This window comes from Tachypleus tridentatus, chromosome 4 (genome assembly GCF_004210375.1).
Source record: "Tachypleus tridentatus isolate NWPU-2018 chromosome 4, ASM421037v1, whole genome shotgun sequence".
Taxonomy (NCBI): Eukaryota; Metazoa; Arthropoda; class Merostomata; order Xiphosura; family Limulidae; genus Tachypleus; species Tachypleus tridentatus.
Genome location: NC_134828.1, coordinates 49,806,257 through 49,832,375, shown reverse-complemented (window position 1 = coordinate 49,832,375; position 26,119 = coordinate 49,806,257). Strand labels below are relative to the sequence as shown.

Sequence of the window (26,119 nt, the reverse complement as noted above, 5' to 3'; positions counted from 1 at the left end):
GTTACGTTGCTCATAGGCCTAAACATAAGCCTAGAGGAAGCGTTTCGATATTAGACAGTTATCCATTTTTCTCTATATATGACCAAGAATGAAATGTGTAAGTTACTTAGTATTAAATAACAAATATAATAATAAATGATCGCAAAATTCATTGACGCTTCCATAACGTAACACCAACAGGTCGTTTGAAGAGGCCAACAATATACTCAGGTGTGCGAGTGGGTTGTAAAATCTTGGAATTCTGTGAAAACTAAAACAGTAGTTTTTTGTTTTTTTTTAAATGCGGCATCAGTAATGCACTATACAGCACAGAAGGTGGGATTCTTTTTGAAGACAACGACATTTCGGACAGTAGTGATGATTACTTTGGTGGCAGTGATGTGGATGACACCAGTTAATTTTCAGGATTTGAAGATTAAAATGTTTTTCCTTATTTCTATTTGTTGGTTTCAATCCTTATTCTGTTGTACTTTTATGGTATTATAATGTTTAGTTTGTCATTTTTGTCTTGTTTGTTTAAAAAATTGTGATGTTTGGTTTATCATGTTCGTTGTGGTATTAAAAAAAGTTGCAGTAAAACAGCATTTATAAAAACAATAAATTACGAGTATTATGGTATTAAGTTATGTCCAATGATACAAAATGTTCTTAAAATAATAAAATCAAAACAGTGTGCCAGCTGTAGCCGCATCCCTTTGCGCAAATAGAGACAGTGGCAAATGAAAACGTTGCTGACGAAACACGGCTAGACCTATTGTTAACACGTCTGTAGTACATGGTACTTTGTGTTAATCTTCCAGTTCACATATATGTGAACTTAAGACAGTCTTTTTAAATAGTATTAACATCAATAAACTTTAAAAACATGAAACATTATTAAAATCAGTGAACTATATATAAAAACCATTACAAATCAGTATGCTGTACTAGCCGTAGCCACATTCATTTGCAAGAGTCGAGACAGTGAGCGGAAAGCATTAGAGACAAAATACGGCTACTCACTAGTGGTAAACAAATCTGTCGCACGAACAGCACTCGTTTTAACTCCTTAGGCTTAGAATAACCAAGAATGACCAATAATAACGTTATTACCGGCAATAATACAGATATTCAAGGAGTAATATAAAGTATACACTTTCAAAGGTATAATAAGCTCACAAAAATACGGGAAAGAGAATTTATGTATTGCATGAATGGATTAACGAGATTCCCATTGTCCCTATCTACTAACTAGCGAAACCACAGCCAATGGAACGGGCTTGGAGAAATCAATTACAAATAACTGAAAACCATTATACACTATAATGATCAAGCGCGGGTAAACGGCAGGAGTAACTATGACTATCTTAAGACCGTTGTACTGTGCTGACGCAATGCGATTTCTGCTCAGTGCTCTGAATGTCAAAGTGAAGAAATATAACCAAGCGCGGGTAAACGGCGAGAGTAAATACGACTCACTTAAGTGGAACACCAAAACCCCACGTGGTGAAGTTACCTCACACTACGTGTCCAAAGGCAAAGGAAGTAAGTCCCACACGAGGGACGGTAACCGTGATAAGGACTTACCGAACTCCTCAGCTACTTGGATACCCAGTACGGGGTTACAGCCCTACCCTGTATTCGCATTTTATAGGGACCTGGCAGACCCTATATCAGAGCAGGTCATTTTAAAAATATGAGTAGTCGTTTAATAGATAACAGCTATGGTCTGGCGTCCGTGGGGTGACAGGGTGGCGGCCAAACCCAAGCTACTTGGCACCAACTGGGGATGGTAGCTTCAAAGCGATTCCCCGGTGAAGAGGGAAAGGATTGCCTAACATCAGGAATAGAAGCACTGATAGATACCTATTCCTACACTGGCTTACATAACCAAAGTGAAACTAGTGCAACTGACCATGCTACCACTGGAGGTAGTAGCCGAATCACTTAGGTGGACGGCATAGGTTACACTGCACAACAAAGTTTTTGCTTCTTAAACACTGTTGGGCTGCTGATCACGAAAATCACATCCAAATCTGCCCATCACGTACCGTTTCATCGAAATCTTCAGTTTCACCAGGACATTGCTACAATGGAAAAACGATATCAGGGCAACTGGAATCCGTCAATGCTTGCTGACTACTGTTGCACACTGTAACGTGATGCACCGGACATTGAATACAAACGAAAATCAGGAGCAAAACACTTTTAATTATGTTGAACTTAATAGCATATTAGAAACATAAACGCAATTAAACACATTATTGCCGGTAAACAACTAACTGTCTATTTCTCAGAGTTCCTATGTGATGAAGCAAAACCAAAATTATATTTGTGCATACCCACCTGTCACAATCAGCAAAAACTTTTCAGGAAGCAAAACTTTTAAAAAAATTGTTGTGCAGTGTTATATTAACTCGCTTTGCGAGGAAAGTGTCGACCACACTACTACAGTGGATGATACCTACCCAATTAGTGACATTCAGTTGGACGGCTCAAGTTATATAACTCGCCTATCGAGAAAAATGACAGACATATTACTACAATGGATAGCAATTATGAATCAAAAGAAGGAGCAGGCATCAGTATAGAACGTGTAGGTACAACAGTGTTTGTTGGCCTACACATAAGAAAAATGGCAAATGACCTATGTCCACACGAGTTTACGGCTTTCTCCAAGTTTGCAGCCCACCTGGTAAACAAACATAATTTGTTGGCATAAGGACAATGTAAATACTGTGGAAAAGATTATAATAACCATCACGCTATCGCTTGTCATGTTCCGAAATGTCCCTATTGGAGAACTTTCACGTTCGCAGCAGATTCAAACAGCTTCGGCTACGAGATTTGCGAAACGAAATTTAAAATTAGGTCGGGCTTATTTTAGCATAAGAGACATCGGCATCATACCATCAGAAATGCCAAACGAATACTATCTCAAGGAGTCAGGGCGCTGTCGCAGCGCTCCCGTCGAGTAATATGGTGCGAGGAAGAAATACGAACCCTCCGGGATGTGCAAGTAGTATATCGGGTTGTAAGAACATCAATATTCTCTGTGCAGGACATCTACCTGGAAAGACTCCTAAGCAAGTCTCGGATAAACGCTGCGACCTCCATAAGGTACAACCATCTGTCCAGATTGATTCAAATAACACCATGAGTCGTGGAGATCATGTTGATATCGTACAGTTTGAGAAACTAAATTGGGAATGGATACTTCTCTCTGAACAAGTTCTAAATTCTGTTCGTACCTCAGAATGTCCTACATCAAAAAGAACTCGATGAAGCAACGTGGCAGGAGTTTGAAATTGTAACCAAACAAGGAGTTGATGAGCTTTCCATTCACAAACGTCTTGAAATAATGAGAGAACTTTGAAGCAGGCGATTAAAAACCCAAAACCTGCCAGAAAACCATACAAGAGACTTCTCCACGGAGTGGAACACTTTAAAAGATTCGACTTCGAACATAAACGCCTAGCTGAAGAGATACTGGATGACCAGGATGCTCTCAGATGTAGCCTCAGTAAAGATCACTACGATCAGATCTACGGTGTTGGTAATTATAATGTCAGTTTTGTCGGATGCCCACTACCACCTAGGGCAAACAACACCAATATTATGGAACCGATAACACCAGGGCAGCACCTTAAGGTATAAAGAAAGTGACAGGTCCCGATAACATCACTCTTTCGTTCCTATTAAAACTTTTCAAGTGTGGTACAGATGTTTCCTTAACGAATGTGTTCAATCTCTGGCAATTTTCATGTTGATTCCCGAATGCACGAAAGTCAATAGGTCGGTGGTCATTTTGAAATGAAAGAGTAATCTGCACAATATCAAAAACTGGAGGCCTATCACAATTTCGTCCATTATGTTGCGGCTATATTCCAGGATTATGGCACACCGCCTCGAGCAGGCATTGCAGATAAATCCCAGCTAGCGCGGATTTATTTCTCAGACTGGAGGTAGAGATAATATCTTTCTGCTTCAGTCTATGTGTCTATGTCTCCTATACTATTTAATATTGCCTTTGTCCCTCTTCCGCGGAGGTTAAAGGAGCAAGACCGAGGAATACTGCTTGGTAAGAAACTGTATCTAGTCTCAACCCTAGCATATGCCGATGATATGGCAGTACTCGCTAAAGACCATGTCAGCCCTCAGGCGATGTTAAATATAGTGGATGAATACTATTCGAGTAACGGCCTCATTCTGAACATCTTTAAGAGATGAAAGCCGGAATGCTGATGAGGGAATCTAGTAAGACTTTCACCATCAATGACTGCCTTTCATGATAAAACACTCCCAACAATCGGACCAAACAGTCATACCGATATCTTGGAGCAAATGTTTGTCCATGGACAGGGGTTTGCAGTGAACCTGTAAAACATACCCTTGGGAAGTGGATAAACAATATCTCCAACACTCTTCTCAAACCACATCAAAGGGTCGAAATGTTATGTAAATTTGCCTTGCCCAAGCTTTCATAACAACTTGAACAGGGCAAAATAAGTTCGAAAATGCTTAAAGAACTAAACAGTTTATTCAGAAAAGCTGTAAAAAACTGGTATCACCTACCGGTTTGCACGGCCTTACGTCACAACTATGAATCTAAAGCATCTTATTCCAAACTTAAAGATCAGGACGTATTTGAGACTCATTTACCCATCTGACAAAGTAATATCTTACTTGGCAGAAAAAGATGGTTTGTTGGTACCATTAAGGGTATTGCCATAAAAGCGAGACTTCCGATCCCTAAGCTTGAATAGAGATCTGGAGCATTTCATTCAATTTGAGAGATATGGAAAGGAAAAACTGGGAAAGGATAGGGGATGGTGTAGAGTTTTCAAAGGCTCAAGATCTGTTAACCAGTTAATATGAAAGCCTACCAATGAGTGAAATGTCTGGCTCTAAGGTAACCTTACTAAGAACAAGGAATCTGCCAAATGTTAGGGCTGCACAGCCACAATAGAGACCCTATGTCATCTTAGCGGTCAATATCCTAGACTGAAGTCGATGAGGATACATCGTCACAATAAAATTTGTGACCATTTGATAAAAGAGGCTTCTTATAAAGGGTGGAACGTTTTTCAATAATTTACTTTTAAGACAGAAAACGGAGAACGTAGACAACCTGATCTGATCTTCCACCATGATAATAATGCGGTGGTCGTTGACATAACGGTTCGCTAAGAACTTATGTATGACTCGTTAAAAGAAGTATACAAGTCAAAGGTCTCTAAATAGGAAAATCTAGTACCTCAATTAAAAGATCTAACAAATGTATCTTCCGTTGTATTTCACGGTCTCCCAGTAGGTGCCCGTGGTGTCTGAAAACACTGAAGTTCTAGCAGACCTGGACATCAAGTCCAAATATTTCGAGAAATTTTTATGTAGACGAACAATCCTCTACACGCTGGAACATCCTGTAGAAAGCAAATAATGAAGAACATCTCGCATGGTAGGAATTGTCGACTCCATCAGAAGTATCACGTCTCCATTCATGTTAAACAACATCCGGCATGTGTCGGTATCGTCGACGCTGACATAAAATTGGGTAATTTGAAATATCGATAGCCAAATGCCCCGTCATCTAATTAGTTACGCGTATGAATGGATTAACGAGATTCCCATTGTCCTTATCTACAATCTAGCAAAACCACAGCCAATATATGGTGACATACTGCCAATATTTTGACAATATATATCAAATTGTAATATATCTATTACAAATTAGGCTAATAAGAGTAAGATATTACAGATTGATAAAACTTTTTTGTTTTGTCACTGAACAATCCACGAAACATGTTGGTAAGATTTTTTATGTTTTTGGTGTGTGTTTTTTTTCAAAATTTAGCTAATCAAAATGAGGGTGCGTCTTCGACGCCGGGAAATTTGATGCTTTCTTTTTTCTTTTTAAAAATGCTATTAAATAAAGTATTATTTGATTAATAGGAAACCTCACCTTGCTTGTCTGGACGGCATCATTTTGGAATGTTTCATTCTCATTATTTCCACCAGAAGGTGTAATTTCAATTTCTAGAGTGGTTACACGAGTGTGAATATCTGCCGAAGCATCTGCAAAGGAAACAGACTGGACTCCATTGCACATACAGTTAGCAGAAGTTTTGCAAATTGGACACGAGGAAGAAGCTAAGCACTGTTTCCCAGTAGGTGATGTTGTGTGCGTGATAATAGCGCCGTTTTGTAGCTCACTGTTGTTTGTTCTGGTAGCATCGAGGAGAACGCGAAGAGAAGCAATTGCGTGAAGTTGAGAAGCCTTTTCATCTAATTTTCCTATATATATATATAAATATAAACAACATGTTACAAAGACTGCATACTTTTTGTTGCTTTACGATACCTTTTGAGTATTGCACTCAAATAACGATGATATGTAGCTTGCTTTGAGCTTTCTACATAGATTATTTTTCTCAAAAACTAGAAAACAGTAAATTAAAACGAAATTTTCTTCAATTTTAGTAACGATTTTCAAACAGTATAATTTAATTATAAAATTTATAAGCATTACAACAAATAACAAATTTAGAATTAGAAAATAATTTAACGTAAAAACAAAGTTACCGAGATACAAATTCTGTTGTCAAAAATAAATAAATTTTCGAGAGACAACTGACATTCATTAATTACTGCTAAATAAAAAATTGCACATCTTGAACAATTTTTTGAGCTAAATATATCTTGGCATATAATATATCTTTTAACTGGGCCGAAAGCGACTCAGTATTTATTATGTTGGCCTATAGGTTTGAGGTTTCCTGTTTTGTGTCCCATTAACCCCACCCCACCCTCATCCACCCAAAATTTTTTCCTCACTTTAATGCCGTGGATTCATTACAAAAATAACTATCAAATCTCACTAAACAGTTTGACAAGTTTAGCCCCAAAGTTGGTAGTAGATGCTTCTGACTAGCTATCATCTCTCTGGTTTATCACTTTAAAATTAGCAATGATTAACGCAAATTCAACAATAAAAAAAACTGACATAGGAATAAAAAATAACCAAGTTCTTGTTTAAATTATGTTGAAGATACAAATATCCTTTTTAAACTTGAGTTCATATCCTAAAATAAGGATATTTGGTTCGTACAATTTTATAGTAATATAGAGAAAATGATATTTCAAAAGTCGTTAAAGACTCACTAAGTTAGAAAGTAACATATTTATAAAGTTTAAGGAGGAGATAATTTTATAAATATAAAGTAAAATATGTAGGCAAATTTTCTTGTTCAAATAAGACTTAAATGTTTAATAAGAGTGGCTCAGCGGTATGTCTACTGACTTACAACGCTAAAATCCGTGTTTCGATACCCGTGGTGGGCAGAGCACAGATAGCTCATTGTGTAGCTTTATGCTTAATTCAAAACAACAACAATAATAATAGAGAGATAGAAGCAGTTGATAATTAATAATGTTTTTCTCTTTTAAAATGTTTTAATCTAATTCTTTGTATCAGTGTGGTTTATACCATTAATTTAAAGTAGAAATTAATAACAAATAATAGGGAAACATTTTATGACTTCATATAACAGTAGAATTTATACAAACGTTTTTAAAGAGGGCGTTATGAAATTAGATAAGTGTAGGTGTTTTCATATAGCAAAGTCGCATCAGGCTAGTAGCTTAGTCCAGTAGGGGGAAATGGATTGTTTTTTATTGTTTTTGAGTTTCGCACAAAGCTTCTCGAGGGCTATCTGTGTTAGCCGTCCCTAATTTAGCAGTGTAAGACTAGAGGGAAGGCAGCTAGTCATCACCACCCACCGCCAACTCTTGGACTACTCTTTTACCAACGAATAGTGGGATTGACTGTCACCTTATAACGCCCCCATGGCTGAAAGGGCGAGCATGTTTGGCGCGACCGGGACGCGAACCCGCGACCCTCAGATTACGAGTCGCACGCCTGAACACGCTTGGCCATGCCAGGGGGAAATGGAACCCCTGATTTTAGCGTTGTAAATCCGTAGACTTACCGTTGTATCTGCGGGGTACGTAAAATTAGAAAAAAAAAACAACTTAGATTAATATAGAAAATCTACATATATATATAGCTACATAAATATATATTTCTTCTATAAGTACATTTTTGCAGTAAAGTTTAATATGTCAAGTAAAGATTTTATAATTTCCAAACATCCAAATAAAACTTATTTTATAAAAATATATCGATAACTATCTTCTGGAAACTCCCAAGAATTTCTTGCTTTCTATGAGCATTTTTACCATAACTTCCATATAATTAAGCATATAATTATTCAAATTTGAATTAATGCAAATGACAGAAATTCAGTGTTTAGTTGTAGATAAAAGTTATTCTTAAAAAGATTTGTCTACTTACAGGGAGGGACAAAAGTCCAGAAAATGTTGTTAATTATTTATATCATTTATTAGAAAACAGTTTTAATACTGACTTTCGTAAATACTTGAACTTTTTAGGATTTTAGTCACATATTCTCATAAAAGTGTTGTGTATCTGCTGTAGTTTTACAGATCTTCTTATTTTTTATGAGAAGATGTAAATAAAAAATGTGAAGTTCAGGTATTAACGAAAGATTGTTAAAATTAGGATTTGATATTATATTCCAGTAAATTTCGTCGAGTGTGTTCTAAAAAGACGTAGTTTTACATATTTTTCTGTTAGTTAATAAAAGATATAACAAAGTAACAACCTTTTCGAGAAGGAGTCACTTCTTTTTGGTTACCTCCTGTATGCAATGATTTTTGATGGTTTTGTGTATTCATTCCTACCCTGTATCTGTGCTTTTTGTCATACTTAATTTTTTTAAATACTTGTGACATAACGTAATATGTGGTTATGAGAGAAGCATCAAGAAAGTGCATGAAATAGGTGTAATTATGCATGTAAGTAACTTATTTTCTTTTAGAAATGTTGAAATTATGAATATTAAGCTATAATTGTAGAGTTTTATATATTTAATGCACCATCTTTTGGTCAGAATTTCATCAATAGTTTTTTTCCGATAATTCAGTTTACTAATAAACTGTCAGACAACGGATATTCAATAATAAATTTATTAGTGTATTAAATAACAGTAATATCTATATCAAGGCCATGAGCAGCTTTGGTGAAATCAGTATATTAATATACAGTTAGCAGTTTTCACTTATTTTATTTCACTAATTCCCAAAGATACGCGAAAAAGTTCACAAGCTACTTATAGTAATAAAGAAAACAACTGAGTAATTAAACTTAATCAATTTAATAAAAGCAAAATATTTTAAAACAAAGGCGCCCATCGAGTCAGCACACGCCATATGACGGTATTAACATCGTTTGGTCTACTTCACAGGTGAGTAACTATCGGAACATAGTGTCGTACTTATTAGGGCAGACACTATTTACAACGGGAAAGTGTTGTGTCTGAAGTGAAGTATTTGGATGGAAGAGGGTCTATTTAAGGTTACTTCGACCAAGAAAACTGAGAACTACTGTTCTAATGCACAAGTATTTAAAACGTTTAATTAACCTAAAAGGATATTGAGAAACTATGGGTCACACAAACTTGAATTGTGACTTTTTTATTTTGCTGTAGCGACTGCTAACTAAAATAAACATAAAAGTAAAAAAATAATTGAAATATAGATTTTAGTTTTTGTCATCTTAATAACATGGATCAGTTGCAACACATCTTCCTGATGAATTATTATGAATTCAATATTATATATTATTTAACCAGCCACTTACGACCGTGTCTTTGCAGATACTATTGAATACGGTATTATAAAATTTTCTTCACGAACTGAAGCATCGTTTGTTAATGTTTACCATCTCATCACCTTCCACCTCTGTATTTTCCACGAAATGCTGAATATTAAAATATGTAAAACTAAATACGTTCAATCGAATATTAAACGTATTTTATAATTAAACTTGAATTTGGTCCAAAATCAGTTTAGTGATTTCGGCCGAATTAAAATCACCCAGGGTATTGCCATAGCTGTTCTGTATGATAGAATGTTATTATTCCTATGTTTCGGAGCAAATCCAAACAATCAAGCATCATATTACAAACGATAGCTGCACATATGGTTTATTTTGAGAGAAATAAGCAGTTAAACTTTTTTTCTTGTTGAAGAGGGTTAAAATTAACAATTCAAGGTCTTAGGTGTACCTAAAATACCTGAAATGAAGAAATAGCGTGATGGGTTGAGTCTGTGTTGAAAACTTATCTTGACAGATTGGGTTTGAATTCGACTTTGGGTGGAGTATAATTTTTAATTAATTTTAATATAACGTAACTGATTATACTTGTAATAAGACATTAGCATTATATTTTTGACACTACATTCTTTATTCAATCTTTTAGGGTGTTTCCAAGAAGAAGAGGTGTGAATTTTAATCATGCTATATTCGTTAATCCACTGCCGAAGACGCATTTCGCTATTTACAGAGCTTATCAGGCCAGCTTGGACACAACAAACACAGGGCTAAATAAATAAGATGGTGTTAAAAATGCAATAGGCCTGATACTAATGTTTTATGACAATTATAATTAATCCTAATCATATAATCATACTTCTCTGGCTCAGAAAAGGCATTTTACTACCACAAAACAACATGCTTGTTCAATTTCTTTATTGCAACTAAAACTATCAGTAACGTAAATATAAAGATGGGACAAATTCCCCAATTTTTATGTTTAACTTAACCATTTTACATTACATGTTTACAAGGTTTGCTCTTTTTACTATACCTTGACTCTTTCTATGATATTACACCTTTATGTTGCCTCCCATCTCATCACCACTTACACACAAAATGAGTGGTGGGCAAAGCAGAAATCGCTCATTTTGTAGCTTTGTGCTTAGCTTCAGAGATCTTTATATAACTGATTCCTTCAGTCATATTTTCATAACATTATAACCATGCTGTAGAAAACCAAAAAGACAAGAATCAAGTCAATCAAGAAGTTAAAATGTATTTGGGCCTCTCCCCCGAGAACTGATAGTGCTAAAAATTGGGTTTCTATATCATCAGCGAAGAAAGCACAGGTAGCCCATTATGTTAACTTTATGGATTTAACAACAAATAAAAAGCAAAAAAAAAACCTTTAAAAAATTTCAATACCCATTACCGTCTAAGTGCTAAAAACACTCAGACCGTATTAAGCTTTAATTACATGAATTCAATTGTTTAATTTATTTTAAATAAGAAAAGATTTGTTTATAAATTTCGTGCAAAGCTATACGAGGGATATTTGCGCTAGCTGTCTCTAATATAGTAGTGGAATGCTTGAGAGAAGTCAAGTAGTCATCATTATCTACCGTCAACTCTTGGGCTTTTCTTTTACCAATTCATAGTAGGATTGACCGTCACTTTATAAAGCCCCTACGGATGAAAGGGGCGAATATATGGGGTGTGACCGGGATTCAAACCCGCCACCCTCGGATTACAACTCGAGCGCCCTAACCATTTGGCCATGCCTGGCCATGGGAAAAAGAAAAGCCAACAGAAAATTTAAGTTTAATATTTATTTTTACTAAAAACTTATGAAGATTTTGACGATATTTGCATAGATAAATGCTTTAAGAATTATAGAATAATAACGTGACGTTATTGAAAATATTTTGTTTGAGATAATATGCTAAACAGCTACTGCTAGTAGATATAATAAAAAACTTATTTAAGTTTCTTAGGATACAAGAACACCAGCTAGATGAAGTAGACGATTTAGAAAAGGATATTGATTAACTAGTAATAAAATTATATATTTTACTTTTTTATCAGACTCAAAACCTGATCAGAGCTCTCTATAGCTCTCTATACTAAACGGAGTAAAGTTTCGACACAACTTTATACAGTTTCTCATTATTAAAATAGTTACTAGGTTTTATACAGGTATGTAACGTGTATTGGAAAATAAGTTACCTATGTACAGATAAATTTAGATATCACTTAAAAACACTAGAGTTTATACATTCAGAGGCAACTTTATAATCTCACCTTCATGTAGAGGATCGATGGAGTGGATCATCAGTTGCAGTAAGCCATGTCGAAACTTTGTACCAGCGTGAAGAATAGGGGTATTCATTCGTCGTTTAGCAAACTAGAAAAATACAGAAAAAAATAACGAACGATAACAACAAATCGAAATCGAGCCATTTGTGGAAAAAATACAATCAGACATATTTAATGTTCTAACTTTGAAATACACAGAAAAACTCTATCCACTACCGTTTACTGTCTGTGAGTCAATATTTCACATGGTCTGCTGATTGTTGAGACGTGAGTGATTTACAAAAATGTTTCTGGCAGGCAGAGAGAATATTGATGACAACCAACTGAGAGAGACCATGTTTAGGCCCGGCATGTCTAGGTGGGTTTAGGCGTGCGACTCGTAATCCGAGGGTCGCGGGTTCGCATCCCCGTCACATCAAACATGCTCGCCTTTTCAGCCGTGGGGGCGTTATAATGTGACGGTCAATCCCACTATTCGTTGGTAAAAGAGTAGCCCAAGAGTTGGCGGTGGGTGGTGATGACTAGCTGCCTTCCATCTAGTCTTACACTGGGAAATTAGGGATGGCTAGTGCAGATAGCCCTCGAGTAGTTTTGCGCGAAATTTAAAAAAAAACAAACAAAGAAAACATGACATAAAACTTATGACGATCACTTTAGTTTTAAGTAACTGGCTAAAGTACCGTCAAACTACTTATATCCTATTAAACATATCCTATTTAAAAGCAAATAGATAAAACAAACCATAGACCATTTATATCACACAACGATAATAGGAAATAAATAACGAATTCGACAAAATGTCATAACATTATTCACACATCTAAATTAATTTAGGATATCATATGGTGGAGTGAAACGGACTCAAAATCCCATAGATATTATAAACACTTCACCATTATAACAGGCATAACTGTATTTCTTTGGTTTGCGACCCAAGCTGTGTTGATGAGCCTTGAATTAGCGCAATTGAAATCCACAGCAGAGAGTACAGCCAATCAAAGAATGCATTAGGCCTCTACGTCACAAATTTTCGTTTCAATTTTACCTCTGTTGAAAAAGAAAAGAAATCTTTAATAATTTTATGGTGTGAACGCCTTTTATTAGCTGGCGAAGTATGATTACATTCAACAATATTTGTCATAAGACATTGTGTTAAGCCTATTGTATTTTAACAATTTTGCATTCCTAATCCCGTCCGTAAAAGATGTTCAAGAACTAGAAAGGTTTATAATAATAGTATTTCAACCACACTGTATTCTTCATATCCATTGCTAAGTGGCATATATAATTAGTATTCACCGAGGGGAAATGAACCCCTGATTTTACCAGCGGGGTAACGATGACATTGAATATGAGATCAACAGTAGTCCAACCTATATAAACTTCAAGGTTCCATCTGACTATTCATGAGTCAAGAGTGTACTGAGAGTTGTTAGTTGTAGTGTTGACCAGTTGACTTCTCTCTATCAGTTAAACATTAGTGACACAAATATCCTTCAAGTAATTTTGCGTAAACGTCAACAGAACAACCTATTCCAATGTTTCATGCAGATGTTTACTTAAACGAACCTATACGACAAATAAACACACCTACATCATCCACGACTGCAGTAAAAAAACTAAAGAGCTCTACTTGAAATGGATTCCAATTTCTTGTTTGTTGAAAGATCGTATTTAAATAGGCACATATCTAGAGCGAGATAATTCATCCTTCAATTTTATCTGACAATTGCATTTATGTTTTTTACTTGTTTGATCGAATAAAACAACTCAGTCATTTATTATTCAGAGAGAGCTTCTAAATCTACTAAATTAATAGCATTCATTTCCTTCTTTTTTTAGCATATCATCCTCTTGTATGTGTTGAATAAGTTTCACGTTTTTTTCTTTAGAAGTGAATACAACACATGACTAAGATCATTTAGTTAAACAATAAGAAACAGTTCTATAGAAACTGCTCTTTACTTTCCATAAACGAATAAAATACCCTTAAGTACTGAAATTATTACGAATCCCTTGCGATAAGAGTCACATTCTGCCGGGAACTGTAAGAGGCTTAATACATAAATTCTCTCACGATAAAGCGTGTAGATTAATTATTTTTTAACATTTTAGAGTGTACAGGATAAGTACGATAATTAGAATGTACTTTTATTAAAGAAATTAAATAAGCACTTTCAACTTAGTGACTGAATAATTTTTAAACTTATTTTCGTATCGAATGTAACACCCTTGAGAGTGATTTGGCTACCGTTAAAATTGTATCACATTTTACACAATATTTTTACACATTTTTTGTGTGCATCTTCGTTCGCTCTTAATATCTAGAAATAAATGTCTTTATAACATCATATCTGTTAGTTTTCTTTAACTCAGGTTTGAAGTCTTTACATTGACACTTACAGTTTTTGTTTTAACAAAACGCTCCTGAAGAAGCTATAAAGCAAGATATCGATTGTTCAATTAAAGGTAACAAATTTGTTGCTACAATGTCGTTTATTTCTAGTCTTAAAGTCTTTTATACACCAATATGTACAATAGAAATTAAATAATTAGTTCGCTCTTGCTCATGGTATCGTTTGTTTTATACAGTTTTGCAAGAGTGTTGTGTGAATGGAAGTTTTATTATATTCTTTCGGCAAGATAATGTTGAAACGTTTTTTATTATTGGGTGCGTTATGCTGATTATTCGGAAAATAGAAAAATTTCAAAGTGTAGGCCACTTAATTGTACCAGAAGCGTTTCATTTCTTCGACTACATGTTGAACTAATTGACTATTTTCTCAGTAAACGCTAACATAACGATTTCGTTTACTTTCTAATTTTTTTTGCACTTAATAAAACGCACATCACACTGCGTAGTCTAGAAAATAATTTAATATTCCAGAATTGAATGACTTTACTAAACCTTCAAATAAAGAAAAAAAATTCCCTGTTCTAGTCTCAGTGTTTGGTTTGGTTTGTTTTGAATTTCGCGCAAAGCTATTTAAGGGCTATCTGAACTGGCCGCCCTTATTTTAGCAATGTAAGACTAGAGAGAAGGCAGCTAGTCATCACCACCCACCACCAACTCTTGGGCTACTCTTTTACAAACAAATGGTGGGATTGACCGTACCATTATAACGCCACCACGGCTGAAAGGGTGAGCATATTTGGTGTGACGGGGATTCGAACCCGCGACCCTCGGATTACGAGTCGAGTGCTTTAACTAGCTGGCTATGCCGGGCCAGTCTCAATGTAATTTATTAATAAACCCAGAAATCAATAATAATGCACTTTAGCCTAACTTGCATTCATTTTGGAGAAAAACCTCTATATGGTAACCAACTCGCTCATTACGTGGCGTCAAACCTCTATCTAGCCAATCAACAATACGTAAGCCTAAAAACATGATTTACAACAACTGGATGGCAACTGGGAAGCACTTTATGGGGTTGTCATCTTATCTAAATAGACTCGGTTTAACGTCATTTGAAAATGGAACAATTATTTATTTAGCTACCGAATCTACACATAAAGCTGGACAAGGTAGTACAAAGGTCACAGGAACATTGAAACGGAGATGCTTCAAATATTTGATAAACACGTTATTAACAAGACTAAATGGAAATACTTTTGTTCTATTTTTATTTGTTAAGAAAAAGAACCTTTCTGGAAAAAGATCCGATGAGCTAAATGTTTTCCAAGCTTTATGAATTTGAATAATAGCTAAGTATTAACTGTTCTGGAATAATGCTTTGAAAGTGTGAGTAAACCCGAAAAATATTTTCTTTTGAAAACAGTTAACTTAAAAGTTATTGTTAGGTTTTGTAAGCACAAAGCTGAGCAATGGGATGTCTGTGCTCTTTTCTTTACGGGGAATCAAACCAAGGGTTTTAGCGTTGTAAGTGTGGAGATATACATATACCACTGACCCAACAAGGAATCAATTTGGATCATTCTACCGTAGTTGAAGACTTTACTATTCAGAAAAGATAACTGAGAGTTACTTTGTTTTTCAACAGTGAATTGAGTAATGGCATTTGTTTATTGATTCCCCCCCCCCTCGGTGAGACAGATCGAAAGATTTACAGCGCCAAAATCAGGAATTCGATTTCCATCTGTGGACACAGATGATAGCCCGATTTGGTTTTGCTACAAGAAAACATACACACAGTCTTTATTTATGTAACCAAGAATATGTTTTACTTGAGCTTGTTTATTAAAAACCATGAAGTTATAATCTAGATATCTTCATTATAAAACTGGCTTAATTTATTTGTAACCCTTTATTCGCATTTTCAAACATGGAGCTAGCTTTGACCTCATATATGCTACATTCAGTCGATCATACAATTCATTGTTGAAAGCGAACTTTCCATTTTTCGTCTTATTTGTTTGTATTTCGCGCGAAGCTATACAAGGGTTATCTACCCAAACTGTTCCTAATTTTGTAGCGTCAGACTAAGAAGGTAACCATGTTTGGTGTTACAGGAATTCGAACCCGCGACCGTCAGAGCAGGAGTTGAGGGCCCAAACCATCTAGCCATGGTGGGACCTGTTCCTATTCATAACACAAGGGTTCTATGTGGTTAAATTGTTTGTGCTATGCCGTAATGACACGGTTTGATGGTGTCTACGTATAACAGACTTGACGGAAGTGGTGTTGAACAAGAACAACGAACTTAGATTCACTGCATCATACAATTGTTTGTGCTTTTGCAGGACAGTCACTGTTTTGTATTTTAGCCTAACTGAAGCGTGTCTTCAATATACTTATGTTTGTAATTCGACTGTAGAATATATGGTCCTATGTTGGGTTTGTCAGCTGTCAAACTCTTAAATCTTGGTTTTGGCCTAAACCAGTGATACTTAAAATTAAGAATTTTAATATCAATATTTATTTTATCGATTTTACCATTGCATCAGTTCAAAGTTCTTACTTTTCAAATGTGCTCATTTATTTAAAGATGCACTGTGTATGTGTGTCAGCTTTTCTCAAGTTGAAATGTTATATAATTTTTCAGGCCATCTACAGTGAATTAGCTTAGTCATGCTCATAACCTTAAGGTTAGTTAAAACAGTTGAAATACTCGAACCTGCTAAAAGAGAAAATATAATTGCATATTTCATCTTAAACAACAGAAGATGTACAAAGTTTTTATTTCAAAAATGAAGTAAATCGATTTACAAGTGACTTGACACCCTTCATTGAGAGTGTAAGTTAATTTAATTGTTTTTAATAAAATATTATGGAAGTTAGCTCCAACTTATACCTTACGTACACATCAAAACTGAAGAACACCGAATTCTTCTGAGTTGAGAAAATTTTGTTTTTCACACACAATAATTATTTCCTCTGCTACAACTTGATTTTCTCAAGTTCGATAAATGTCTCGAACGAACACTCATACGAACACTCCACGACAAAACGATCTTTAATACTTTCTTTCACGTTTCAAACTCTTCTTATCTAATTTGAACTTTCTTATATTCTGTGTATTCCAATAGGCACTGCTCCTGGGACGTGAAATGAGATTGACGGCCAAATTTAGTTACTCGATTATACAAGAGAAGTCAAGAACTGGTTGTAGGAGTTTTTCATTAGCTTTCTTCTGTTGTGTATCATGATTTATTTCGGACAAGTCTCCGAGTTACTATGTTAAATACGTTACGTATTACTATTTCAAATAACTGGAAATTTGAATTTGAACTTAGAAGTTAATTAACTGTTAATATGTATCAAATTTATGATATTTGCCAACAAGATTGAAACGCATAATTTTTTTGCTTTCTACAAATATATTTTAATATATAAAAATACAACATATAATAATAGTTATTACAAATAATGATTTATGGATGACAATTTTACAAACAATACTGATTCTTATATCCAGTATAGAACAGGATAGTTTATCGACGATCCACGACGAGCAGATTAATTCTGAGTTGATATTATCACACCACGCTTAAGCTAGCTGGCTTGGTTGGTTTCGCACTGCCAGCTTTGCACCGATGAATTTGGTTTAGCTCGAATTTCGCGCAAAGTTACACGAGGGATATACGCACTAGGCATCCCTAATTTAGCAGTGTAAGACTAGAAGAAAGTCAACTGTTAAAATACAATACAGAAACCTGAAAATGTGATATAATCGCATCCTCTCATTCACCGGCGCGATAGTCGTTTATTCATCTGCTTGATCGATAATTCATAGTTATTAAGTAATTGTCGCTCCCTGTTCGTCAAGTAATTATGTATATATACACATTACATGTTACATTACAATCAGTAATATTACAGTGGGATATCATGAGTTAAAAGGGAATGTTCAGATCTGTTTATGAGAAGCAGGTGAAAAGAGGAAGAAATTAATTACATTTATGTAAGGAACTATCATTATTATATCTTATGTTATTTGGGTAAGGTAACATTCTACATAAATTTGTCTCCTAGATGTTTGTATTTCTAAAATATTATAATGATTATACATTTGTGGCTTCTGATCTTCGTTGGCTATAAGGTTATTTGCTTTAGATATTTTATTAAAAAACTAAAAAGCGAGCCATCTACGTTCCCATAACACCATTGTGTGAAACGCATTTTTTTCTTTAGAAACAAACTGGGAATCCTCGAATTAACTGTCTAGGGTATGTTAACTATAAAGATCTACTAGGTCACGTGCCTAGCTTTTCATGCTAAACAAAATTAACTGTTTTAAGTAAATTTTACTTACACTGAATTTGAAACTTTAAGGGCCAAAGGTGTATGTGTGTGTTTCTTATACCAAAGCCACATTAGGCTATCTGCTGAATCCACCGTAGACTTACCGCTGTACCAGTGGGGGACCTAGAGAAGGGTAGTTAAGATCTTAGTCGAGCAAGAGGTTCTTTTTTCCTATTATATGTAATTTTGCCGTGTTTTGTAATTTAGAGCTAATTTTCTGAGATGGTGAATAATTTTACGGTGAAGCTATTTAACACTTTAGACAATTCTTTACTATTTTTAATGGAAATCAACCCAAAGAATACAAAACGTGAATAAGCGATCAAACCTCTATTCTAAATGTTATGAAAAGTAATAATGTTGTTGTCACAAAATAAGTTCATTGATAGCAGAATTAGATAATTAAAGTTTATTCTTCTGTATTGTGAAAATTGTGAAGCACGTGATTAACTGTAGCAGCTCTTGGTTTCTTGAGTATTATGTTTATTTGTTTTCACTACGCTCTTGTTATACAAAAGATGAAGTACAGTAGATTGTTTATTTCCTCTCCAAGAATAACGTTTAGTAGACTTGGCTTTTCGTGAGTGTGTTGGAGACGTCTTCCGAAATCTTGAAATACCCTTTGATACTTTTGTGGATAGAAGCACTTTTGGAAAAATTTATTATCTTGACTGTTGTGATTATATTTTGATTTATCTTTACAACTAATTATATGATACTTTTTTCGTCAAACTCCACAATACTTACTTTTTAAAACGACTCTTTTTGAACGAATTCCTCATAAATCCAAACAAAGTCCCACATTAATGAGTATCATGATTAGTGGTATTATAGAAAGCCTCGCTAGCGTAACATGTGCGACAAGTATGCTGATTTTATTTCTATTTTAAACGAGTTTGAAATATGGAATTCTTGTGTCACTCCGTGTTAACTACTTTTGATCTTCTAGCGTGGGTTTTCTTTAGCAGCCTTAAAATACAAATATACGGATTTCTCACAGAGAAAAAAAAAGCACCTTACTATAAAACTATTTAGGCTTGGTGCTCCTCAGAAAAAGGATTTGAAAGAGCTCACACATCTAAGTTGATTTCTGACTGTTAAAAACGACATAAAAATATACTTTGGACTATAGCTAGTACTTCTTGAAATAATGATCAACACATTCTGTTAGATTCGTACTCTAAATTTCATTGAGGCTGTACTTTAAATAATACTGCCTCTGCTTACCTAATACACAAACTTGATATCAATGAACACTCATTTGTACCAATTTCTTAAGGTGCAATGCATCACATCACTATTCCAACTCCACAGTTTTGGCATCTGAGGCTTCTGTGGCTTTTCGTTAATAACATTGCTTGGTTAACTTTTATCTTAAAACTCTACAGCATACTGATAAGAGTATTCAATAACTTATTCATACTATATTATATTTAGATTACTACAAGAGGGACTCTGCTGAGACTCTCTGACATATCAACAGATTCTAACTATTTTCAAAGATTCTTCTTTTAATGCAACTCTGCTAAAACCTTGTGTGGTGTGGTACTATACTCATCCTTGATTCATTTCAGATATCTCTGACATATTATTAAAATCCTCACAACATACTTTATCTATCTGATCGTTTAACCAACAAAGAACCTTTCAGAAATTATTTACACTGAAGGCTCGCGCGACCCATTCACTGACAGAACTGCCTGTACCTTCTTTTAACGTTAAACCAGTTTTACTCTGTTCCTATATATGTAACTTTGTAGTAGGTCTAGCATGTATTCATCTAGTTTAAACGTTTATACCCCTTTCATGCATATTTTTTTCTGGTTAACTGGTTTTTAATTTTAACTTCAAAAATATACAAGAGTCACTTTAGATTGATTTGGACAAGCCAATTGTTTCACTTTCCCTCAATTCTTTCTGACTGCCGAGTTCTTTAATTCTAGAAACCTAGCCATATTATAATACTTGATGTAAAAATCACTAACCATGAGAAAGAAAGACCAAAGAATACAAAGAGTCGTACAATAAAAGAAATATAGTACAACTCCACGATAGAATGAGATAAAACTTAGTAAATTGCCATGTCACATTAAATACTGCTTCTCACAGTGAGAAGGATGATAACACAGTTCCATTCTTGTTGAAAGACAGCAGTATCAGCATAACATTGGTTCCCAAACCAACAGGAAGATGCTTCTTGATGTGAGGAGAAGTGTGGAGAATTACCCACATCAAGTAGTCTTTACTTTCAATGAAAAACATGCAGAACAGGTGAAAATGTGCCGTAGTACTATCAGAAGTCACTCCTTACCCCAGGCAATATCTTACGTTGATGGCATTAAACATCACGAGTACTGTCACACCCTCTCGCCCTTTGGAATATATAAATTTCCCCAACGATTCAAGACTTGTACAGTTCTCGGATAGTAAACACATCTATATTTGGCGACTATCCTATCAATTTTTTTTTCAATTATCTAAACATTACGATAAAACATTTCAATATTTCTCCTACGTTATAAGTAACATTTGGATAATTAGATCATTATAGATCGTGGAACGTGAATGGACAGTCACAGCTTTTCGAGCATTACAATTCAAAAGCAAGTTTGTGTTTTAATAAAGGATTAGGCTTCTATTCATCCAATCCAAATCACACCACAATGGCTTGGAAGTCAAGGCATTGCTTCTCTCAAGTGCCCTAAACAATTGCTTATAAATGTTATCGAGGGTCTCAAAAACTGCAACTTCGAGAGACAAGCTCTTCATTAGGAGTGTAGGTGTAATACCACAGGCTAAGATTTCGAATCTCGTAAGTGCAATGTATAACGTTGTGTCTGGCTTACAGATTGCAAAGAGCAATCAACTAAATACTAAATGTAACCTTGAATCTTTATTTCCTGTTTGTTTATTTAATATACAACAATTCCATCTGGAGTGTGTGTCAATTAACATAATAGTAGACTATACATTTCCAGTTCACAATATCACAAATGGAAATTTTAAAAAAATGTTCTGACTGATTAATAAGACGTGTTATTGTACTTTCGTTGCTTTGGGTGAAATTATGAATTAATTACCGATTCAAGATATCAGTAACTATCGTGAAATAACAAGCGGAATAAGACAGATAAGACAGATGTTGATTTGTTTTTGCTGTAAAATACACGTGTAACGAAGATACTGTTTCGTTATTGTTGGTATTTTTCTGTAAAACCTTTTTGTTTTACTTTTTTTTGTTATAAACCTTAGCTAACAATCAATTTTATTACCAGGTATCTTCAGTTCTACCGTAATAAAAGGCATCACATCCTCCTGGAAAGAGATAAAATATTTATTAGGGTTGACTGGCTCCTAGGTAAGGAACTATCCCATGGTAGCTTTGTACTGTTTCTATAGTTGCACTATGTAATATTACAGAATGTAACAGCTCTCCTCATCTTAAAAAGTTCGACCTGATATTGAAAACTCGCAAAATAATGGACAAAACGCGTTCTGTATCCCTTTTCTAGATACAACCCTATGAGTGTTTAGTATGATAGGTAATATTGATCACATTCTTGGATATGTAAAAGTAATATGTATATTTCATGGTATGTACTGCCTACGTATAAAAAAATGTATGTACAGAGGTACATAAAACACGTTTTTTGTAGTCTTTTCATCTTTACCAGTTCCTATAATTCTTCACTTATTATTTATTATTAGTCATAATAAAATATGTTTGCACCATGGTGTCTTAAAGGTAAGCTTCAGAGATTATAATGCTAAGATTCGGGATTCAATCCCTATGGTGAGCGCAGCGCAAAGGTCCATTGTACATCTTTGGGCTTCAATAAAACCGATGTATTAAAACCTTTGAATTAAGTTTCTTATATTATATGGAAAACTAGATTCATAAAGCCACGCAGTGACTGATTACTTAAACTTCTACTAATATGCGGCGCTTTATAAAATCTTTGAAGCTAAAAAATATAATTCATATTCCTTTTTGACTCATCTTATTTAAAAACTTGATATGGCCAAATTTGGTTGGAGTAATGTATTGTTTAGTGATGTCGAGAAAACCCACTTGTAGAGAAAAATATATATGTAAAAACGGCTCGTTTGGGTTGAGAAAAGAGCAAACAACGTTTCGACCTTCTACGGTCATCGTCAGGTTCACAAAGAAAGAGGTAACTCACCGGAAGCTGACCACAGGGGTTGTGTAACTAAGTGTCAGAATGTAGAGGGCGGTGTTAGATGTTTGAATATATACAAAGGAACACCTTTATACCTATATCAAAAAATATATAATAAATAATATAAAATTATATATTCAAACATTATCACAAAGCATGTGATAAAGAAGCATAATCGAAATAACGATATCAGTGCTTTTTTTAAATTTCGTAACAGATACTTGAATTTAGAATCTCAGTCTAATATTATATCTTCTGACCAGTTGTAGGTTTTAATAATTCATAAGATTTTCAATTCGTTATGGAAACATGGAGGTATAAATATACTGATGCAGTATATTTAATGTATGGATGGAACTGAAAACGTTTCCCTGAAATGATCTGATAAAACGATAGCATTTTTATGCGTTTAAAGATACAAAGTGACCAAAAGTAAAAGAACCGTAAACCATGCAAATAAAAAAGGTACGTATGATAGAAATCTCAGTTTACATAAACAAAGGGTGTAAGTAAAAGATAAATAAGAATGAAATAGAAAGGTGATTAAAAGCGCATCCCAGCAGTTGAATACCTCCTCTCCCCACACTCTCGATTTATTTAGGTAGAACTAAGAAGAAATTCTAAAAGAAATTTAGTTATTACATCTCAATACAATACTCTGAAAAGGTTAGAGGTCGGCAAAGCTCAGCAAACACCACAAATATTTTCGATCTTTGATGTGATTTCCTAATTTTACACTTCTGCTTTAACATGTATTTCTTCATTTTAAAGCTTCTAGATAATCCTGTTTAAACGCACTAGTCACTGCCAAGGAAGTTAACTGCAGCTATGTAACCCTGGTATGTAATTATTAGTTACTGCCAAGAAAGCCAGCTTATATATAACATTGATTTGAAATTATTAGCTGTTATCAAAAATGCAGATGCTTGCATGTAAACTTTGTTGAAACCTCAAGTTTCTGTCAAGGAAGTCAACTGCAGTTAGGTAAAGTTGATATGAAACCATTAAATGCTGTCAAAGAAATTAGCAACTTTCGCGTAACCCTGGTATGAAATCAGTTAGCTTTCTTGGCAGTTTCTCTTAATCCTCATACGAAATTCCAAGTCGCTGCCAAGAAGGTCACTTTCTTCTATGTAATTTTGATGTGAAATTGCTAGTTTATTTCGAAGAAACTAATTGCTTATATTTAACTTATGTATGAAATAGTCATTGCCAAGGAAATCTTCTGTTTATGTTATATAACTCTCATATGAAACCACTAGCTATATGCTTCCATGTAAACGTGGAATGAAATCAGAAGTCACTGCCAAAGAATGTAATCCTGTTATAAAATCACTAGTTGCTACCAAAGAAATGTAACTTTGGTTTGAAACCACTGGTTACTGCCAAGGAAGTCAACAACGTTTATAAAACCATGGTATAAAATTACTTATTGTTGAATGTCAGCCTCTTCTATGTAACCCTGGTGTGAAATCGTTAATTTCTGTCAAGGAATCCAGCTGTTTTGACGTTATTCTGGAATAAAATCACTGGCACTGCCGAGGAAACTAATATATTCTATGTAATCTTGATTTGAAATATCTAGCCGCTTCCAAAGAAACCAACGCACTACTGGTATGAAATGAGTAACCGCTACCAAGGAAGCTGTATGCTATTTTGGAACCAAGGTATGAAAGCACTAGTCGTTACTAAGAAGCAAACTTCGTCTATGTAACCGTGGTCTGAAAGCATTAGTCGCTGGTAAGGATATTAGTTTTGTCTATTTAACCTTGCTTTCAAACTCGTAAGGAACAAGCTAACAAAAATATGATAGAAACGTCTGCAATAATCTTTGAAAGAAACAAGCAGGATCACACAAACTTCCAATATTACTTTTCAAGTGAGTGAAATTAAACGAAAAAAACGGACTCGCACGTTTAATAATGACGTACACATCAATGCAATAACAACTTCAGCTACAATAACTTCACGTCTAATACAGAAACTTTAGCGTGAGTAATCAATGTCGCGTTTTACAAACATCTGTAAATAAAACATATTATATTCATATATATATATATATAAATTAATGTAAAGTATGTTGTACATAGATATACAGTGTATAATTATACTGTATTTCTGGCTTTCTTTGTATTAGAAACAACATTCTGCAGTTGCAGCTACAACCAGCGAGTATATATATATATATATACATATTTACTTGATGTATATAATAGGTTAATCAATTTTATGAAGCTGGTGGCGTATTTCTCTTGATAGTTTTATTTCACTTCAGGTTAATTAAATAGCAATTGCACAAATTAACCAAATGAATACCTAATGCAACATGTAAAAACATAAATAAATGTATGTAGTGCAATGTGCAAAAAGATCAACTACGAATGCCTAGTGTATTATATAAATAACTAAGCAATATACACATGTATTACAAATGTAAAAAACTAAAGAATCAGTGATAGAACTTACACTTTTAACATATATATAGTTGTAAGTATAGTTTGGAAATTACAATTTGCATATAGCTATATCTGTATAGGCACTTATAGTTTTACATTGTCATCCTTCAGGTATATGATCACTTGACATTATTATCAGCTTGTCTTTTGATATGGGAATTGTATTGTGAAGTTTGCATATAAATTATATTCAAATAATGTAAATCAGCATGTAGTGTATTTCATACATGTTTACATAAGAGCAGTGTGCTGTGTTTCCGTGCAGTGTATTTCCAAAAGATCAGTATCATAAATCGTCGTGTCTTCCAAGTAATGTCTTTCACATAGTTACGTAATAAAAGCGTGCTGTGTTTCTATGCAACGTGTTTCACACACATACGCATGAGAATCATGCCGTTTTTCTGTGCAGTTTTCCACATGATCTACGTGTTGGATACAAAAGACTATTAAGTGTAAAAGGTATTATTCAATTCATTTAGTAACGTAATATTTAATGATAATTCAGTTTTCATAATAAGAATGTTAAAATGTGATTATCTTAAAATTGATAATTAGGACAAATTTCGTTTCGTAGCTCGGTACGAGTCGTACGCTGCGTATGCAGTTTAATTGTTATACATGGCTTTAGTAATATTGTAGAAGTCACCTTACTTGAAGCTTCCAATTTTTTTCTGATTATATGTAATATTGTTGCTATTAGAAGGCTAGAAATTTCTAGATTCTACTCTATATCTGTTGTTATAATACAACTGTGAAATTCACTCCAAATGTCGCCCATTAAGGCTAAACTAATACTCATGCA

General features: G+C 34.4%; 1 protein-coding gene across 2 annotated transcripts in view; it reads right to left on the bottom strand.

Moving 5' to 3' along the window:
- Nucleotides 1-26,119, bottom strand: part of LOC143249098 (sodium/potassium/calcium exchanger Nckx30C-like) — a 70,517-nt gene that overhangs the window by 17,193 nt on the left and 27,205 nt on the right. For both annotated transcript variants that reach the window (XM_076498356.1, XM_076498357.1), the window contains exons 3-4: nucleotides 11,960-12,062; nucleotides 5,942-6,273 (exon numbers count right to left, since the gene is read on the bottom strand). In XM_076498356.1, the coding sequence (XP_076354471.1) occupies nucleotides 5,942-6,273; nucleotides 11,960-12,062 (435 nt within the window). The remainder of the gene's footprint in view (nucleotides 1-5,941; nucleotides 6,274-11,959; nucleotides 12,063-26,119) is intronic.